Genomic DNA, 16,952 nt, shown 5'->3' with positions numbered 1-16,952 from the left:
GTGGGTTGCCTAGCCTCCTCCCAAAACTCATGTCTACCCAGAACCTCAGAATGTGACCTTATTTGGAGATAGGGTCTTTGCAGATGTAATTAAGATAAGGTCATAATAGATTAGGATGGGCACTAAATCCAGTGGGTGGTGTCATTGTGAGAAGAGGAAAAGACACACAGACACAAGGAAGAAGGAAGAAGGCCGTGTGACAATGGAGGCAGAGATTAGAGTGATGCAGCTACACGCCAAGGAACGCCAAGTTTGCCAGGAGCCACAAGAAGCTGTGAATAGGCAAGGAATGATTCTCTCCTAGAGCCTATAGAGGAGTCATGGGCTTGCTGACACCTTGATTTTGGACATCCAACCTCCAGAACTGTGAGAGAATACATTTCTGTTGTTTTAAGTCACCTGGTTTATAGTACTTGTTATGGCAGCTCTAGGAAACCAGTACACTGGTGTTGTCCCCTTTTATTCCAATTCCGAATGAGGCTACTGTGACATGTACATAGACCAGGAGGCGGCACTGGGCAGTGTGCAAAGGTGGCACAGGCTCTGTTCTTCCAGTTCTTCCTCCCCTAAGACACAGAGGGATGGGTATAGATTTCTACCAGCTTTAGAGTTAGGAGAGCTCTGACTTGCCCAAGGGCACAGAGCAGGTTGGACAAGCTCAACGGTGGCCTGGAGAAAGCTCAGGACCTGACGTCAGGCAGACTTGCATGCAGACCCTGGCCTCAACACTTCACATCCATGCGACCCAGGACAAGTGACATCTCTCCCCAGTATCCCGTTTCTCCAGCTGTACAAGGGGAGTAAAAATGTACACTTTAAGGCTATGGAGACAGCATGGGAAAGGAACCTTGCACAGTTCTCCCGTAGCAGGTGCTCAGGAAGTCATAGAGGATGGAGTTGATGTTGGTGATGATGGTGATTTCTGGCAGAGCTAGGACTCTCAGCCAGATCTCCCCATCACCCCAGCCCACCTCCACCTCCAGGGCTGTTCCCTCCATCCCTTTGTGCCCTGCTATTGGGGCAGCTCTGAACTCCAACAGACCCCAAATCCGGCACTCAGCAGCTGGGATGAGGGATTGAGTCCTGAGTTAAGAAAATGCCAGCGTCTGCCTTAGCTCCCTCTGTCACTTCCCAGACTAACACAATCACTGCTCTCAACTCAGTAACAGCCCCTGTGTCAGGGCTTTGTGTTTTAAATAATGTTCCCCTGGTATAACCGATGTTTATGCAGAATCAGTGCTTTCAAAAGCTAACAGCCTCTTTATTTGTATAGCCTGAGCTGTCACCAGGTTTCCCTGGAAGGTGAAAATTTTTGCTTGTTTTTCTCCCCTCTTCCTTTGTTTCTCTCTGTTGTTCTGTCTCTGCTCTTTCCACTCGCACAGTATCTTTCTCTGCACTTTCATTCTCTGTCTTTCTGTGTCTGTCTCCTTCCCCCATCCCCTTCCTCTCTCCCCCCTCCCCTCCCTCCCTCCTCTCCACCTCCTCAGTACACTTCCACATTTGTTCTCCTTACCTTGGTATTTTCTCCTTTTTTAATCTCTGGGTCTTACTCCTGTTTCTCCTGATCTAGTTCTGCATTTTTTCTCTCTTTACACCCTCTGTCTTCCTCTCTTTTAATCTCCCTCTCTAGGACACTCCTGGGTGTGTCTCTCTAACTCTCTCTGTCTCCCTCTCTCTCTGTGTGTATCTGTCCACTTGTCAATTCATCCATCCTTCCATCTATCCATCCATCCACCTTCTTCTGGATGAGGGTGTTTCTGCCTCTCAGTTTCTCTTCTTTCTTTCTAGCACATTCTCTATATGTTTATCTCTTTTCTTGCTCTCACACTCTCTCAGATTGTCTCTCCCTCCGTCTTTATCTCCTTCCCTCACTTATCACTTCTTCTCAGGATGTTAATATTTTAATAGCCTTAATGTCTTTCCAGGACCCTCAACCCTTTCCATGATTCAAAAGTGGCGGATCTCCCAAGAGCTTCAGTTCAGGGACTGTTGATTCTCTTCCTCCATCTACCTGTTACCCTGACCTCAGTCTATACAAAGTTAGGAAGTGATGGATAAGCTTGCAGCTCTCTTCCTCACATGTTCTTTTTTGTCCCTGTACAACAGCCCTGAGCATGAAGGATTTGGGATGGGAACCCAGAGGTGGGGGTAGGCAGGGGAGTGTCCTCGCTGGAGATACTCTTGGTAAAATTACTGATTGGTGTCGGTGGCATCCATGCCTTCTGGTGTTTTCTTTGTTTCACTTGAAAAACATTTACTTAACACAAGTTCTTACCAGGCCTTGTGCTGGGGGCTAAAGTGGAATGACTAAGTCATGAGCCTTTCACTCAAGAAGCTTACAGTCTCTTTGGGAAACCACAGAGTTGTTGATGAAGATCAGTAAGATAATAGATTCAAACAATGGACTCAAAGGAAAAAGGAATTAATTCTGCTTGGGGGAAGTAGAGAAGGTTTCACAAAGGAGGTCACAGTAAGCTTGGTGGAGGTAAGGACTTTGTCCAATGTCACTACTGCATCCCTAGTACCTAGAATGTTGCCTGGCACATAGTAAACACTCAATAAACATTTGTAATATATGAATGAATGAATTTGAATATGAACTTGAATTTGAATAATTTTTAAGGATTCTTAGGATTTTGCGGGGGAGAAAATGTGGAGATGAGCATCCCAGGCAGTAAAGCATGGTTAAGGATTCAGAAAGGTAAAGGTACATAGTGTACTCAGATCCCCTCTTCAGGGCTGACCCACCCATCCTCCAGAATGTGGCTGAGGCTCACAGCTCTGTCCCTCACTGGGCACTGCCTTCAGCCACAAGGAACTGCCTCTCCCAAGGATACCGCCTTCCAGATGGCAGCCATGCCAATGACTGGCTGACGTGGTGTTGCAGAGGCCTGGATCCCTTGCCTCCATTCAGGGTGTCCCTAAAGGGCCATCCAAGCTCCAGAGCTCCCCTCAGGACCAACTGAGGCTTCAGATCTACATGGCATCAACCACATGGCAGGACAGCCTCTCCCCTGCCCAGTCCTGCCTTGCTCACTTCCTACAAGTATATCCCACGAGGGCTCCTTGATAAACCTCGTATATGCAATGCTCTGTTTCAGAGTCTGTTTTCAGCGAACCTGACCTAAGTTTGTGTGTTTAGGGAATGAGAAGAGACCTGTGGCTATCAAAGGGAGACTGTGAGGACAAGGTAAAATGTAGCCAGGCGGGTAGGCAGGAACCAGATTATGAAGGACCTTGAATGCCAATGAAACTAATTTAGATTTTCTTCCATAAGTAATGGAGAACTATTGATCCATGGGGTATCTAATTAGAGCGGGGACTTACTAAGTTCACTGGCAGTCAGTATGAAAGATGGGATAGAAGGGAATGAGGCCGGAGTCAGGGAATAAGCTAGGAGACTGAAACCTGGAGCTCCAAGCCTGAGGAGAGAAAGGATGGGGGAAGGGATGAAGGATGGTCCAGAGACATCAGCAATAGTGCTCACTGGCCTCCTCTTACAACATGTACATGTACCAGCATCTCCCTTCTTTCAAAATTCCAGATTCCATGAGGCATACAACATGGAAGAATATAGTGCCTCTTTTTACTGCCTGTAGTGTCCCTTTAATAATATCTCCTGCAAGTGTAGGCATCATAAATAACCCAGTGCTAGGATATTCCTTATTTGGGGCCCTTTTTCCAGAATCTTCCATTTGTATCTCTCATGTAATAGAATTTTGGCAGATCCATGGATTATGGTCGCTAGTCTAGTCTTGTCTCTTGTGAACCTCATTTGGGAGGAGCCATGCATTTGCCTAGAATCTTATCACCTTTGCAACAGCTGATGCTACCATTACTGATGGTGTGATTTGTATGCAACAGTCTGAAAAATAAAGTTCTAGGGTACGAGGGTCAGACAGTTCTGTGTTTGTATCTTGGCTCTGCTGTTTATAGGCTGTGTAATAATTTGGGGTAAGCCCCATACCCCCCATAGCTTCAATTTATATACACAACGTTGGAATAATAGGAATTTTGCAGAGTTGCACAGTTGTTATGGGGAGGTCTGGACTCTGTAGAAACATGAATAATGCAAGTTAAGAGTTGTGTAGTGGGAAGAACTTTCTCTTTGGACTCAGATGGAGCTTGGCACAGACTTTAGTTCTGCCACAGTACAGGCTTGGTGACCTTCAACAAAACACTTCACCTTTCTTTTTTTTTTTTTAAATGAAGTATAGTTGATTTACAATATTGTGTTAGTTTCAGGTGTACAACAAAGTGATTCAATTATATACATTTTTTTTTCAGATTCTTGTCCATTGTAGGTTATTACAAGTTATTGAATATAGTCTCCTGTGCTCTACAGTAAATCCTTGTTGTTAATCTATTTTATATATAGTAGTGTGTATCTGTTAATCCCATTCTGCTAATTTATTCCTCCCTCCCTTTCCCCTTTGGTAACCGTAAGTTTGTTTTCCATGTCTGTGAGTCTGTTTCTGTTTTGTGAATAAGTTCATTTGTATTTTTTTTAGATTCCACATGTAAGTGATATCATATAATATTTGTCTTTCTCTGTCTGACTTGCTTCACTTAGTATGATAATCTCTAGGTCCATCCGTGTTGCTGCAAATGGCACTATTTCATTCCTTTTTATGGCTGAGTAATATTCCATTGTATACATGTACCACTTCTTCTTTATCCATTCCTCTGTTGATGGACACTTAGGTTGCTTCCATGTCTTGGCTTTGTAAATGATACTTCACCTTTCTGAGCCACAGTTCGCTTATTAGTAAAATGGAAATCTCATGCCTACTTTGCAAAATTATGAGGATTAATGAAATAAATGGTACCAAGTTCCAATTATATTCCTCTTTATCAAAACTAGACAACCATCGGAAATTCCATGGCAGTCCAGTTGTTAGGACTCGGCACTTTCACTGCTGGGGCTGGGGTTCGATCCCTGGTCAAGGAACTAAGATCCCACAAGCCGCGAGGTGCAGCCAAAAAAAATACAACAACAAAAAACTAGACAACCATCATGTCATATGATGATATACCTATTGAATTTGTTTCTTTTTGTTTTTCTTTACTTCTTATTTTTTAAATATGTATTTCATTTTCTTCATTGTAAGTATAATAAATGATGATCTCAAAAGTAATAAATGCACATTAAAATTATTTTTAACCCAATGATACAGATGTCTCTGGAATTTAACCATCTCCTTTCTCTCCAAGGGAAGAAGCCATGCTGTCCACATACTTTGAAACCATCAATGACCTGCTGTCCTCCTTTGGGCCCGTCCGTGACTGCTCTCGGAACAATGGGGGCTGTACTCGAAACTTCAAGTGTGTGTCTGACCGCCAGGTGGACTCCTCAGGATGTGTGGTAAGTGCCATTGGCCTATGAACATGGTGCCGGCCCAGGTCCCAAGGCTACATGCTGGAGGCCCCTCCCTGTGAGGGGCAGCTGGTCAAGGAAGGTCATGCTACTCATAGCACCTACCTCTGTGGCCTTCAGCACACCAGGCTGCCTTGGTTTCCTCATCTGCAAAGCGGGATAATTAAACTTACCTCCTGGAAGTGTTGGAGGAATGAAATGAGATATTAGAGCTTTAGTACCCAATAGGTAGGTCCTTGAGAGCTCCTGGCCTCTGGCTCACCAACACCCCAGGCCCTGCCCCTGCCCTGCCCCACCGGTACAAGATCCACCAATCCGCTGCAAGCTCTTAATTGGATTAAGGGTCTGAGGGTGTGGTCACTCTCAATCCCAAGGTAGAACAATGAACACCTTTGAAGGAATTCTGTTTACAAATCTCCAGAAGCACCTCTGGATAGGATCATGTATAAAGGTGCTCAGAATGGAAATGAGTTGGGGCCTTAGCCCTCCCCAGTGTATTCACACTGGGGTTTAGCCTTCCAGGAAGCTTACAGTCCAATTGAGAGTGAGGTAGGGCCTGCCTTATTTCTGTGCACTCAGTGGGGAACATGTCACCTGTGCAGAAGAGAAGTTTCAGCTGAGACCTAAGGTTTGTAGAAGGCTTCCTGGAGAAGTTGGTGTCTTAACTGGCTTCAAAAGATGGATCAACGTACATTAGGAGAAGAGTGGGGATGGCCAAGGCAAAGCCATGGAGGGGGCGTGGTGGCCTTGTTTACATGGAGCTTTAATATCAAATGTGGGATAAGGACACAGAAGAAGATATGTGAGGATCATTGTTGCTTATAGAAGAGGGCCCTTAACTGGATGATTTGTTTTAGAGGAATGACCAAGGGTGCTTGTTTAAAATGCACATTCCAGGTTCCACACTAGAAATTTTTGATTCTATAGATGGGTTTCTGTCCCAGGAATCTGAATTTGTAACAATGTAATGAGTGTGTATATGTGTGAGACGTGGGAGTGTGTTGGAAGCACACTTGGGAAACATTGTCCTACAAGCTGAACACCTTAGCCGGGTATTCAGTGCCTTCTTGATCTGGCCCCTTTCCAACCTCGCCATCACTTTACTTCATTCTCCACTAGAGCCAAATGGAGCTAATTAGTTGTTGTTCCTGAATATACTTGCCACCAATGTGGGAAGCAGAGTGACTTTCCAAGGTCTCACCACAAGGTGGCAGGATGGAGGCCCAAGGACATGTGTCCAATACTATCAGTGTTAGAGCCACTTTGGGTTGCTTTCCTGAGGAGCTGAGAAGAGACAGCAGCAAAGAACCTTGGAAAGAAGGCTGGTCTGAGTGAAGTGGGCTTACGCCCTGACCTGGTCATTGGCGAGCTTTAAAATCTGTGTTGACCTCATTAGCCTCGGTTTCTTAATCTTTCAAAGAGAGCAATAGCTCTTGAACTCACAGGTTTTCTGAAAAACCAAATGATGTAACTGGAAATTATTTGAGATTTACCCAGTGCCATTTGTGTGTGATATGATGAAAGCCACAGCTACTGATGTATTTATGTAGGGGATATGACATGATATTTGGGGCCACAAAAATTCAAGAACACCATGTATTTAATTTCCTGTAGTGCTTCTACAACTGAATTTTATTTATTTTCTGCTCCATCCATTGGCAGTGGAGACGTAATTGTAGTCAGTTTAGGTGTGCTGCCTCCTACCACTTCTTGAATGTCTAAATTCAAGGGGACTGAGGTACTTGTAAGGCATGGGAGTGAGGGGATGCTTGGTGCTCAACCATCACCTCTCAACTCCAGTACCTGCTGTCTCATCTGGCCCTTGTCCATCACTCTCCCTCCTTTTTGGCATAAGCCAGGACCTCCCTGTTCCACCTGATTTATAGGTGCATGGTCCATCCTGGTATCTGCTTCCGGCTCTCTTCATCCCCACCACTCGTCATTTGAGGCCATCTGGTTTTAACCATTAGATAGCTTACCCACCCTATTGAGGAAATGAGGGATGTCCAGCAGCTCTTCTACACAACCCTCAGGACATGATGGTCTGAGGGGAGCTGGCCAAAGCCTCTTGATCCAGACAGACCATGAAGGCATTTGTAGATGGCAGCTTTCATGTCAGGGCAGAGCACTCGACCACATTTACCATCCACTGGACACTATCTGGCAAGTGAGACACAGATCCCCCCTTTGCCTTCAGATCCTTCAAACCCACCTGATTTTCTACAGCCCTCGTCCTTTCCAACCACCCATGTCATTAGCCTGGTGGGAATAGAGACAGGGTCTCTTTAACAAGGTCATCTTGCTTGACTCCCAACATGGCTCTCTTCCCCCCAGATCAAGTAGTCTTTATGGGTGGGAGGGAGGCCACTTCTCTAACAGATCACAGATTCTTCCTATTATTACTATTATCATTATTCCTTCTAATTAGACCTCAACTTCTGAAACCCAAAATTTAAAAAAAAAAAATTTCCTTCTCTTGCTTGGTGTTCTGATTCTGCTGTGCTAATCTTCTCCTGGGATAATGGGTCCTCAGGCATGCAGCTGCCCAAATTGGGGAGGGTCATAGGATGTGTGGTAGGCAGAATAATGGACCCCCAAGGATGTCCACATTCTACTGCCTAGAACCTGTGAATATGTTACCTTCCATGACAAAGGAGAATTCAACTCACATATGGATTTAGTTGCTAATAAGCTGAATTTTGAAGAGAAAGATTATCTTGAGTTATCAGGATGAGCCCAATGCAACCAAAGTCCTTAAATATGGAAGAGGGAGGCAGCAGAGGAATTCAGAGCGATGCCGCATTGCTGGCTTTGAAGACAGAGGAAGCGGATTATAAGTTAAGGAAAGTCTCTAGAAGTTGGATGAGGCAAGGGAATGGATTTCCGCCCCCCCCACCACCCCGCCGCCTCCAGCTAGAGCCTCTAGAAAAGGAATGTAGCCTTGTTGAGACCTTGAATTTAGCCCACTGAGGCTTTTTTCCTACTTCTAACCTGTAGCACTGCAAGATAAATTTGTGTTTCTTAAACTGCCATGTTCATGGTAATTTGTTACAAGAGCAGTAGAACACTAATGCAGGTGAGCAATAATGTGGGAAGGGAGGTTGATCCTGGAGATAACATATAAAAAATCATCCTGTTATTTTGATTTTTAATTATTTCCAGGGAGACCCTCACCTCTTGACCAGGGATAGAGAAAGTAAAAGTGAATGAAGCACCAAAAGAGGGAGGGGGAGGGAGTCTTGTGCTCCCCTTCAATGTGCTAAAGAGTAAAAAGTTATCTATTAGAAGTGGTCTAAATGTGACAAACACAATGATGTCAGCAACACACAGCTAGAAAAGTAAGCTATGGTTCCATTTATTCTGTGTGGCAGTATAAACATTGCAAAATTCTAATCAAGATAGAGGGCAAAACCAAAGAAAACCGTAAGCCCTTAATCATGATACCCTGTGGAGGACATGCCCACCGTCTCTGAGTAGCTGCTGCCCCCTGAAGCATTTCACTGCCGCTGTTCCCTTGTGTTATCCTGGTTTTCCCAGCTCCAGAAGGAAACTTGTATTGGACTCAACCCCAGACAATCTGGTGATCAAAACGTATCCTCCTCAGCCCCTTTAGAAATGTCAATTCACAGCTTACCGTCAGTGTTCCAATTTTCTGTTATTGTGTAATAAACCTAATTTGCAGCAACAGGGATGGACCTAGAAATTATCATGCTGAGTGAAGTAGGTCAGACAGAGAAAGACAAATATCATATGGTATCATTTATATGTGGAATCTAAAGAAATGATACAAATGAGCTTATTTACAGAACAGAAGCAGACTCACAGACATAGAAAACAAACTTATGGTTACCAGAGGGGAAAGGTGGGTCAGGGGAGGGACAAATTAGGAGTTTGGGATTAACATATACACACCACTATATATAAAATAGATGATCAACAAGGATCTACTGCATAGCACAGGGAACTCTACTCAATATTCTGTAATAAACTAAATGGGAAAAAAATCTGGAAAACAATATATATATATATATCTCATATATATGTCATATATACATCATATATATATAATATATATGACATATATATATGAATATCACTTTGCTATACACCTGAAAATAACATACTGTAAATCAAATATACTCTGATATAAAATAAAAATTAAAAAAAGAAGTTCTATTGAACAGAGTTTATCTAGAACACAGTTTATAGTTCTCATTTTTAAAAAAATATGGCTGTATGAAGATCATACCTGATTTTTAGAGAATGTTAGTAATTTGAAAAATTAATTACATTAAGAAAAGAATGAGTTAAAAAAAAATAATTCGGGCTTCCCTGGTGGCGCAGTGGTTGAGAATCTGCCTGCCAGTTCAGGGGACGCGGGTTCGTGCCCTGGTTTGGGAGGATCCCACATGCCGCGGAGCAACTAGGCCCACGAGCCACAACTACTGAGCCTGCGCGTCTGGAGCCTATGCTTCGCAACAAGAGAGGCCGCGATAATGAGAGGCCCGCGCACCGCGATGAAGAGCGGTCCCCGCTTGCCGCAACTAGAGAAAGCCCTCGCACAGAAACGAAGACCCAACACAGCCAAAAATAAATAAATAAATTAATTAATTAAAAAACAAACAAACAAACAAAAAAAACAAACTTTTATCCTTTAAAAAAAAAAAAAACTCTGGCTTAAAACAACTTGTTTGTTTTGCTCACAGTGTTGTGGGTCAGGAATATGCGAAGGGCTGAGCTGGGTGATTTGTCTCTGGTCCATGGCAGGTAGTGTATCTGTAGCTGGAGGATTTGCTTTCCAGAGGACCCCTTCACTTACATGTCTGGTTCTGGGGCTGGTGTGGCTTACAGTTGATCCTGGCTCTGTTAGACCTCAGCTGGGTCCATCTCAATGGTGTCTCTATTTGGCTTGGGCTTCTCATGCCATGGAGGCTGGATTTGCAAAGGAACTATCCCAAGATCAAGTGCTCCAAGAGCCTAGGCGGAAGCTGTACGTCTTCTTAGCACCGAGCCTCAGAAGTTCCAGGACATCATTTCTATCACAATCTATTGGTCAAACAGGTCATTGATTTCAGCTCAGATTCAAGGGAAATGAACTAGACTTCACTTGTCCATGAGAGGAGTAGCCAAGAATGTGTGGCCATCTTTAATCTACCCATTTTCCTGCAGCTTGGACTCACAGACCAGGAAGGGACCCTGGAGATCTTCTAACCAAGCCAGCACCTCTCCCACTATGCAGACAGAAAAACAAAGGGCTAGAAAGATGCGGGAGTCACTCAAGTTCATGTAGGGAAGCAGTAATAGAATCAAGATTTGATCACAAAACTCCTTCCATGCAGTTGTACCTTCCTAGGTCATGGCCTTTTAGCATCATCGTTGCCACGGTAGCAGTCCAAATATTGACTTAGCAACACTGTATCCAGCACTGTGAATGTAACAGAGGATACAAGAACAACAGCCCTGCCTTGTTTTATAAGCTAGTTCAGAAGGCAAGATGGACTTCGGCAGGGCTGCAGCGTGACCTTGAACAGGTCACTTTGTATCTCTGCACAAGAATATCCATCAGGCCTGATATGAACACCAGAGGGAAGGGAGGAGATGTGGGAGAGAACCAACACTCATTGAGCACCTACTGTGTGGCATTTCACTTATGTTCATGGCAGTTCAATGCTTATAACCACCCCCCTAGATGGGTATTATTGTATCCATTTTACAAAAGAGAAAAACTAGTACTATAAGAGCAACCATCCTCACAGTGACTGCGTGCCAGACATGATTCTAAGTGATTGGCTTATTTTAACCCATTTAATTCTCCCAGTCATCCTATGAGCTAGGTTTTATGATTATCTCCACTTTACACATGAGGAAAATGAAACTGGTTGAGAATGGGAGTATGGGGAAAAGCGCAAAGGAGTGTGGGAAGAAAGGGCAGTGCTAGGAGCCTTCCTAGAAATTTAGGACTGAAAGAGGTATAGAGATTTATACACTTGCTGGACCCTATAGAGTGATGGTATCTTTTAGGAGGTGTGTCTAATGTCATTTTCCAGCCCTGCCTCTGAATTCCAGACCAATCCCACTCTACCCCACCCCCTGCAAGTCACCCAACCACATTCCCACGTCCTCTTCTCCCTCTTTTTTTTTTTCCCACTTTGACCTAAAAAGCCATCTGGCCTCCCAGGTGTTAGGAAGGACCAGAGGACCCCTGATTGCCCTTGAAATGCTGAGAGGCAACAAAACAAAATGCTGCCTTTTAAAAAGCCAAGATGAGTAAAGTTACAAATTTTCATTTATTATAGGTCAGGCCCCTCTTTGGCACCACTCAGAGGGAAGCGAAGACTGGCATCTGGCTCAGTTAGGGAGAGTGAGGCTGCTTCTTTCCATTCCTCATGATTTCCCCTTTCAGTGACGCAATTGGACTGTAATGAAAGGAAACAAAACTCAAGAAGAGCAGGGAACACAAGTAAGGGGAATCAGAAGAGTTGAGAAATCGCTTTGAAGCACAGCCCAGGCCCTGCTGACTGGGAAGCCCGGCCCAGTGTGCCTGGCTTCCTGCCCTTCTGTACGGGCAGAGCGGGGCTGAGCCTTGGTGGGGTCTGGGCCCTGCCAAGTGGGTCTTCTTCCCCAGAAACGGACTCTCCATCCCTGCAGGTCAGCGACAGGGGGTGTGATGGATTCATGGTACAAGCAGGATAGGTTTTGCCAGGGTCCAAAATAGGAGGAATGACGCTTGTCACGGTTTTCTTATTAACCATCTTTATAAATATGCAGTCAAGAGGCAAAGCATCTTTATGCAGACTCTTTCCGAGATGCTTGGTCTGGGAAACAGGATTTAAAGGGTGAAGCATCTTTTATATGGTATCCTCATCAAAGTGTCTTCTGCTCAAACAGGTCCATAGACAGATAATTTTCTTTTCTTTTCTTTTCTTTGTTTGACAAATCATTTTATTATTGTTTGTCTCAACCATATACACTGCCCAGAAAGTACCACGTGCATATGCGGTGTGGTGCGTGTAAAGAACCTCTTCTTTAATGGCTTCAAGGAGATATTTGCCTTTTTTTTTTAAATCAGTTTTATTAGTTATCTATTTTATACATATTAGTGTATATATGTCAATCCCAATCTCCCAGTTCATCCCACCACCACCGCCTCCCACCGCTTTCCCCCCTTTGTGTCCATACGTTTGATCTCTACATCTGTGTCTCTATTTCTCCCTTGCAAACTGGTTCATCTGTACCAATTTTCTAGATTCCACATATATGCATTAATATATGATATTTGTTTTTCTCTTTCTGACTTACTTCACTCTGTATGACAGTCTCTAGGTCCATCCACATCTCTACAAATGACCCAATTTCATTCCTTTTTATGGCTGAGTAATATTCCGTTGTATATATGTACCACATCTTCTTTATCCAGACAGAGAATTTTCTATATGCACCTTTATCAGTAATACTAGTACCGATGGCATTAATAAATAAATAAATAAATGCTATCAAATATATCAATAATAGTCTCACTGATGGAGATGCATCTAGAGAGTGTTTGAGTGCTGATTATGGACCAGGCCCTGGGATAAATGCTTAAAATGCATCATCACAGTGAGTCCTCATAGCTGCCTGATGAGATGGGCATGATTACTACTCCTGTCTTGTCCATGGGAAAAGGGATTCAGAAAGCATGAGAAATTTGACCAGAGCATAAATTCAAACCCAGGTCTATCTAAATCCAGAGCTACTCTCTTACCTCATCAGATGGCAGTTTCCAGAGGCTGAGGATAGTTCCCCAAGGATAAAGCAAATGTCCCCATGTCAGGGAGCATACAAGGAGGGGACACTTCCTTCTCCCCACCCTCCGTCAATGTCCAGGGTTCCTTCCTCCTCGTCTGTATCCAGGAGATCTGGAGGAAGAAAAAGGGAGTGAGTATTGGAAAAAGGGAGAGTCAGTGAAGGAAATTTCCAAAGAAGGAAATTGGAACGATGCCTCTTGACTCAATGCCTGTACACAAGGCTCAGACTTTGGGAGGTGAAAAGGAAGGATGTTCTCTTTCAGTTGGGAGCTGTGCTTTTGCATCTTTTCTTTGTGAACTTCAAATAAAGCCCTCCTCCCTTCTACGTATGGGGGTGAGGCGGGTGCAGTATGGGGTTTCCAAGATTATAATGTGTGGCATTCTTTTAAAGCCTATGCACCCTTTTATGATATTAAACATTATTCCTCCCATGACGTTTGAAGCTGTCTCTATTTTTCCCCCCTCATTTTATTTATTTGGGACCCAGATTTGTTGGGTCTGATGGTATTTCTGGTAAGCTGGTTTTGTTGTATGGAAGTCATTATCTGTTAAAGTCAAGGAACAGCCCCCGCCCTTCCAAAGTGATGGGGTTTACACTTTGCTTCCCAGAAGGATGGTGTGGAGGAAAAGAGCCCCAAATTGGAGGCAGGGGATAGAAGCTTCAGTCCTGGTTCTGCCACCTGTTGTCTGCAAGCTGGAATAAAACCCTTCAGGAAGGTGGTGGCCATCTGTGTGGACCGCATGCTGGACCCAGAGAGGAAGCTTGGGACCAGCCTGGAGAGGGCCCGAGGAATTGCTAAGGGCCCTGAAATCTCATGACATATGTTCCCAGAGGGCAGTGATTCTAGCATTGGAAAGATCTGAGGGCAGGGACGGGCAGCATGGGGTGGAGGCCAGGGCTTAACTCATTGGCTGGTGGGGAAAACAAACATACAGTGAGAGGGATGGTGGGGGGGGTGGATCTCCATCCCTTTGCTTCCCTTTTGTAAGCATCTCTGGAGTCATCGTTGACATTTTAATTGTGTGTTTCATGCACCTGCATCAAACACCTTTTCACCTTAGGAAGGTACCACGAGAGAGAATGTATTTCCTCCTACCATCACCTCTGCCTTCAGGAGGTCACAGTTTCTGGCATCAGAGAAACCTGGGCCCAAAACTTGCTCTGTCACTCACTAGCCGTGTGACCTTGGGACAGATTACTCAAGGCCTCTGAGTCTGGGGTTCCTGTTGAGCAAAATGGGATAATAATACCTGGCAAAGCTGCTGTTAAGACTCACTGAGATAATGCATACACAATGGGCCAGCACCTGGCCCTAAGCAGGCATGAAGCATCATCACTATTATTATTATTATCTGATGTTTCACGCAGGGATGATGAGGATGGTGGTGGCAGCTCGAATTGTCTGAGTGCTCGCCGTGTCCAGAGCCCCTGACGCGGTCTCCTTCTTGTCCCTTTTCTTATAGGTAGGAAAACTGAGGCAGGGAGAACATAAATAACTCAGGTTCACACAGCTCTTAAATTCTAGAGCAGAGGATTTCAGCCACGCAGCCTGATGCCAGAACTCTCATCCTAAACCGAGGCAGATTCTTCATAAACATCATGCGTAGTGGTTGCCTGATTTCTGTGGACAGGAATATTCCATCATTTACTTTTGTCTTATTGCTGGACATTTTGAGTGTTTATTATAAACAATATGCTCTGAGCATCTTTGGGCAGAAAGCTCCTTCTGCGTTTTATTTTTTTCAAATACATTTCCGGAAGTCTGTAAGGACGGTTTCAAATTGCGTTCTTGCTCCATGATTTTGGTGAAGGTATGGGATGGATTAAAATGAAAAGGAGTAGCTGTCTCTGGTTTTCTAAGCTTTTCCTGTTTTGGGTGCTGGTTTTTGTTGTGGATCCAACTCAAGGGTGTTGGGCCGAATGGGCCCTTGAAGAAGGGAGTGATAGAATAAAAGTAATACTTGAGGAAGTAGAGCCTGATGAATTGTGCAGAAATGCATGTGGAAGAGAGCCCCAAAGCAGAGGAATGGTGCAGAGAAGAGTAAATGAGGCAGCAGAGCTGTCATCTCGTTCAGGACCTGAGGGGATCAGAGGCAGTGACTGCGAAGTTCTTAGTGGCCATGCTGAGTGCTTGTGAGGAAGGACTCCATAGTTGTTGGAACGCTGATAATTAGACACCTTTTTCTTAACCCTGAAATGGAAACCTTTAATAACTGTGTTTGTCTTAATTATAGTAATAGAATTTTGGCATTTATAAGGTATTTGACCCCATCCAGTTTTCAATCTTCTTTTTATTTTTTTTTTTTAGTTTTCTTTTAAGTAACTCATGCTCATTTTAAAATAAAATAAAACCAATTCAAACACTGATGAAATGTATAAAGAAAAGAAAAAAAAACAAGGTCCTACTTTTTTTTTTTTACACACAAGTGCAAGTCTCATTTATTTATTTATGGCTGTGTTGGGTCTTCGTTTCTGTGCGAGTGCTTTCTCCAGTTGTGGCGGGCGGGGGCCACTCTTCATCGCGGTGCGTGGGCCTCTCATTATCGCGGCACGTGGGCCTCTCATTATCGCGGCCTCTCTTGTTGTGGAGCACAGGCTCCAGACGCGCAGACTCAGTAATTGTGGCTCACGGGCCTAGTTGCTCCGCGGCATGTGGGATCTTCCCAGACCAGGGCTCGAACCCGTGTCCCCTGCATTGGCAGGCGGATTCTCAACCACTGGCCACCAGGGAAGCCCCAAGGTCCTCTTTATCACTTACTTTAGAGATAACTGTGCCACACTTTGAGCTATATGTATATCTTCCTATACATTTTCCCCCATGCATATGCAAATATAAATAAGAATTTATACGTGTAAGTTTTTAAATGGAAGCATAAAAAGTATACAGTCGTGTCCTTTTGGGGTAACTTTATATGTCAGAACTGCATGTCTTTATATATGCTTTTCAAAGAGCATTTCCCTTTCTTCTTTTTAAACTGGCTCCCTAACTTGATCTTAACCATATGTAAACCCTTTTCCTTATGTCAAAAATTAAGATGAGCAAACTGAGGCCAGAAAACATAAGAGTGATGCTTGGCTTGAACCTGGGTGTCCTGAATTCCAATCTAGGACCCTCTCTTCCACACATGTAGTATCCTTCTTTTATTTTTTATCATCATTCTTTTATCTTTTATCATGGGTCTTGGGATAAGTGGATGAGAAATGATGTCATCATCATTATTGTTGTTAATTTGAAAAGTTATTCTTTTTTTCCTGTATTCTCCAGCTTCTTCCTGAACCCTGCCTTCATAAGTCTTCCCCCACCAGCCCAGATATCCTTGGAGACCATAGAAGTTGTCCAGGGATGGCAAACTGTTTGGAGCACAGGAAAAAGAATAACTCGACTCCTGCCACCAGCCACGATCATGATACCTTTTAGCCTTGAGGGAGCGAACAGTGAGAAGGTTTCATAAAACAGTCATTAGCCTTTTTACTCACTGAGCAAATAGCACCTGGATAGAGTTATATATGTTTCTTGGGAAGTGGGCTAGTTAATCAGAATTCCAGTCCAGAGGAAAGAGCAGACTTGGCTGTGATACAGACTTGGGTTCAAATCACATCCCTTTCACTGGGAAGTTGGGTGGCTTTGGGCAAATTGCCGAATGTATCTGAGCCTTTGTTATCTTGTCTGTCCATAAACTAGGAATGGTCCTTGTGCCTTATAATGTTGTTGGCTGACCCCAGTTTGAATAGCTGGGTACCAGCCAGACACAGTTATGTAATCTCACTTGCCAGGGCCAGTACCAAT

General features: G+C 44.0%; 1 protein-coding gene across 4 annotated transcripts in view; it reads left to right on the top strand.

Annotated features, from left to right (window-relative positions):
• The window catches only part of ASTN2 (astrotactin 2), an 895,599-nt gene that overhangs the window by 529,283 nt on the left and 349,364 nt on the right, over positions 1-16,952 (top strand). For all 4 annotated transcript variants that reach the window (XM_059925469.1, XM_059925467.1, XM_059925466.1 and 1 more), the window contains one exon: positions 5,215-5,365. In XM_059925469.1, coding sequence (XP_059781452.1) covers positions 5,215-5,365 — 151 coding nt within the window. The remainder of the gene's footprint in view (positions 1-5,214; positions 5,366-16,952) is intronic.

The sequence above is a fragment of the Balaenoptera ricei genome, chromosome 6 (genome assembly GCF_028023285.1).
Source record: "Balaenoptera ricei isolate mBalRic1 chromosome 6, mBalRic1.hap2, whole genome shotgun sequence".
Lineage (NCBI taxonomy): Eukaryota > Metazoa > Chordata > Mammalia > Artiodactyla > Balaenopteridae > Balaenoptera > Balaenoptera ricei.
Note: the sequence above shows the minus strand (reverse complement) of the source record. Positions and strands in the feature narration are given on the sequence as shown.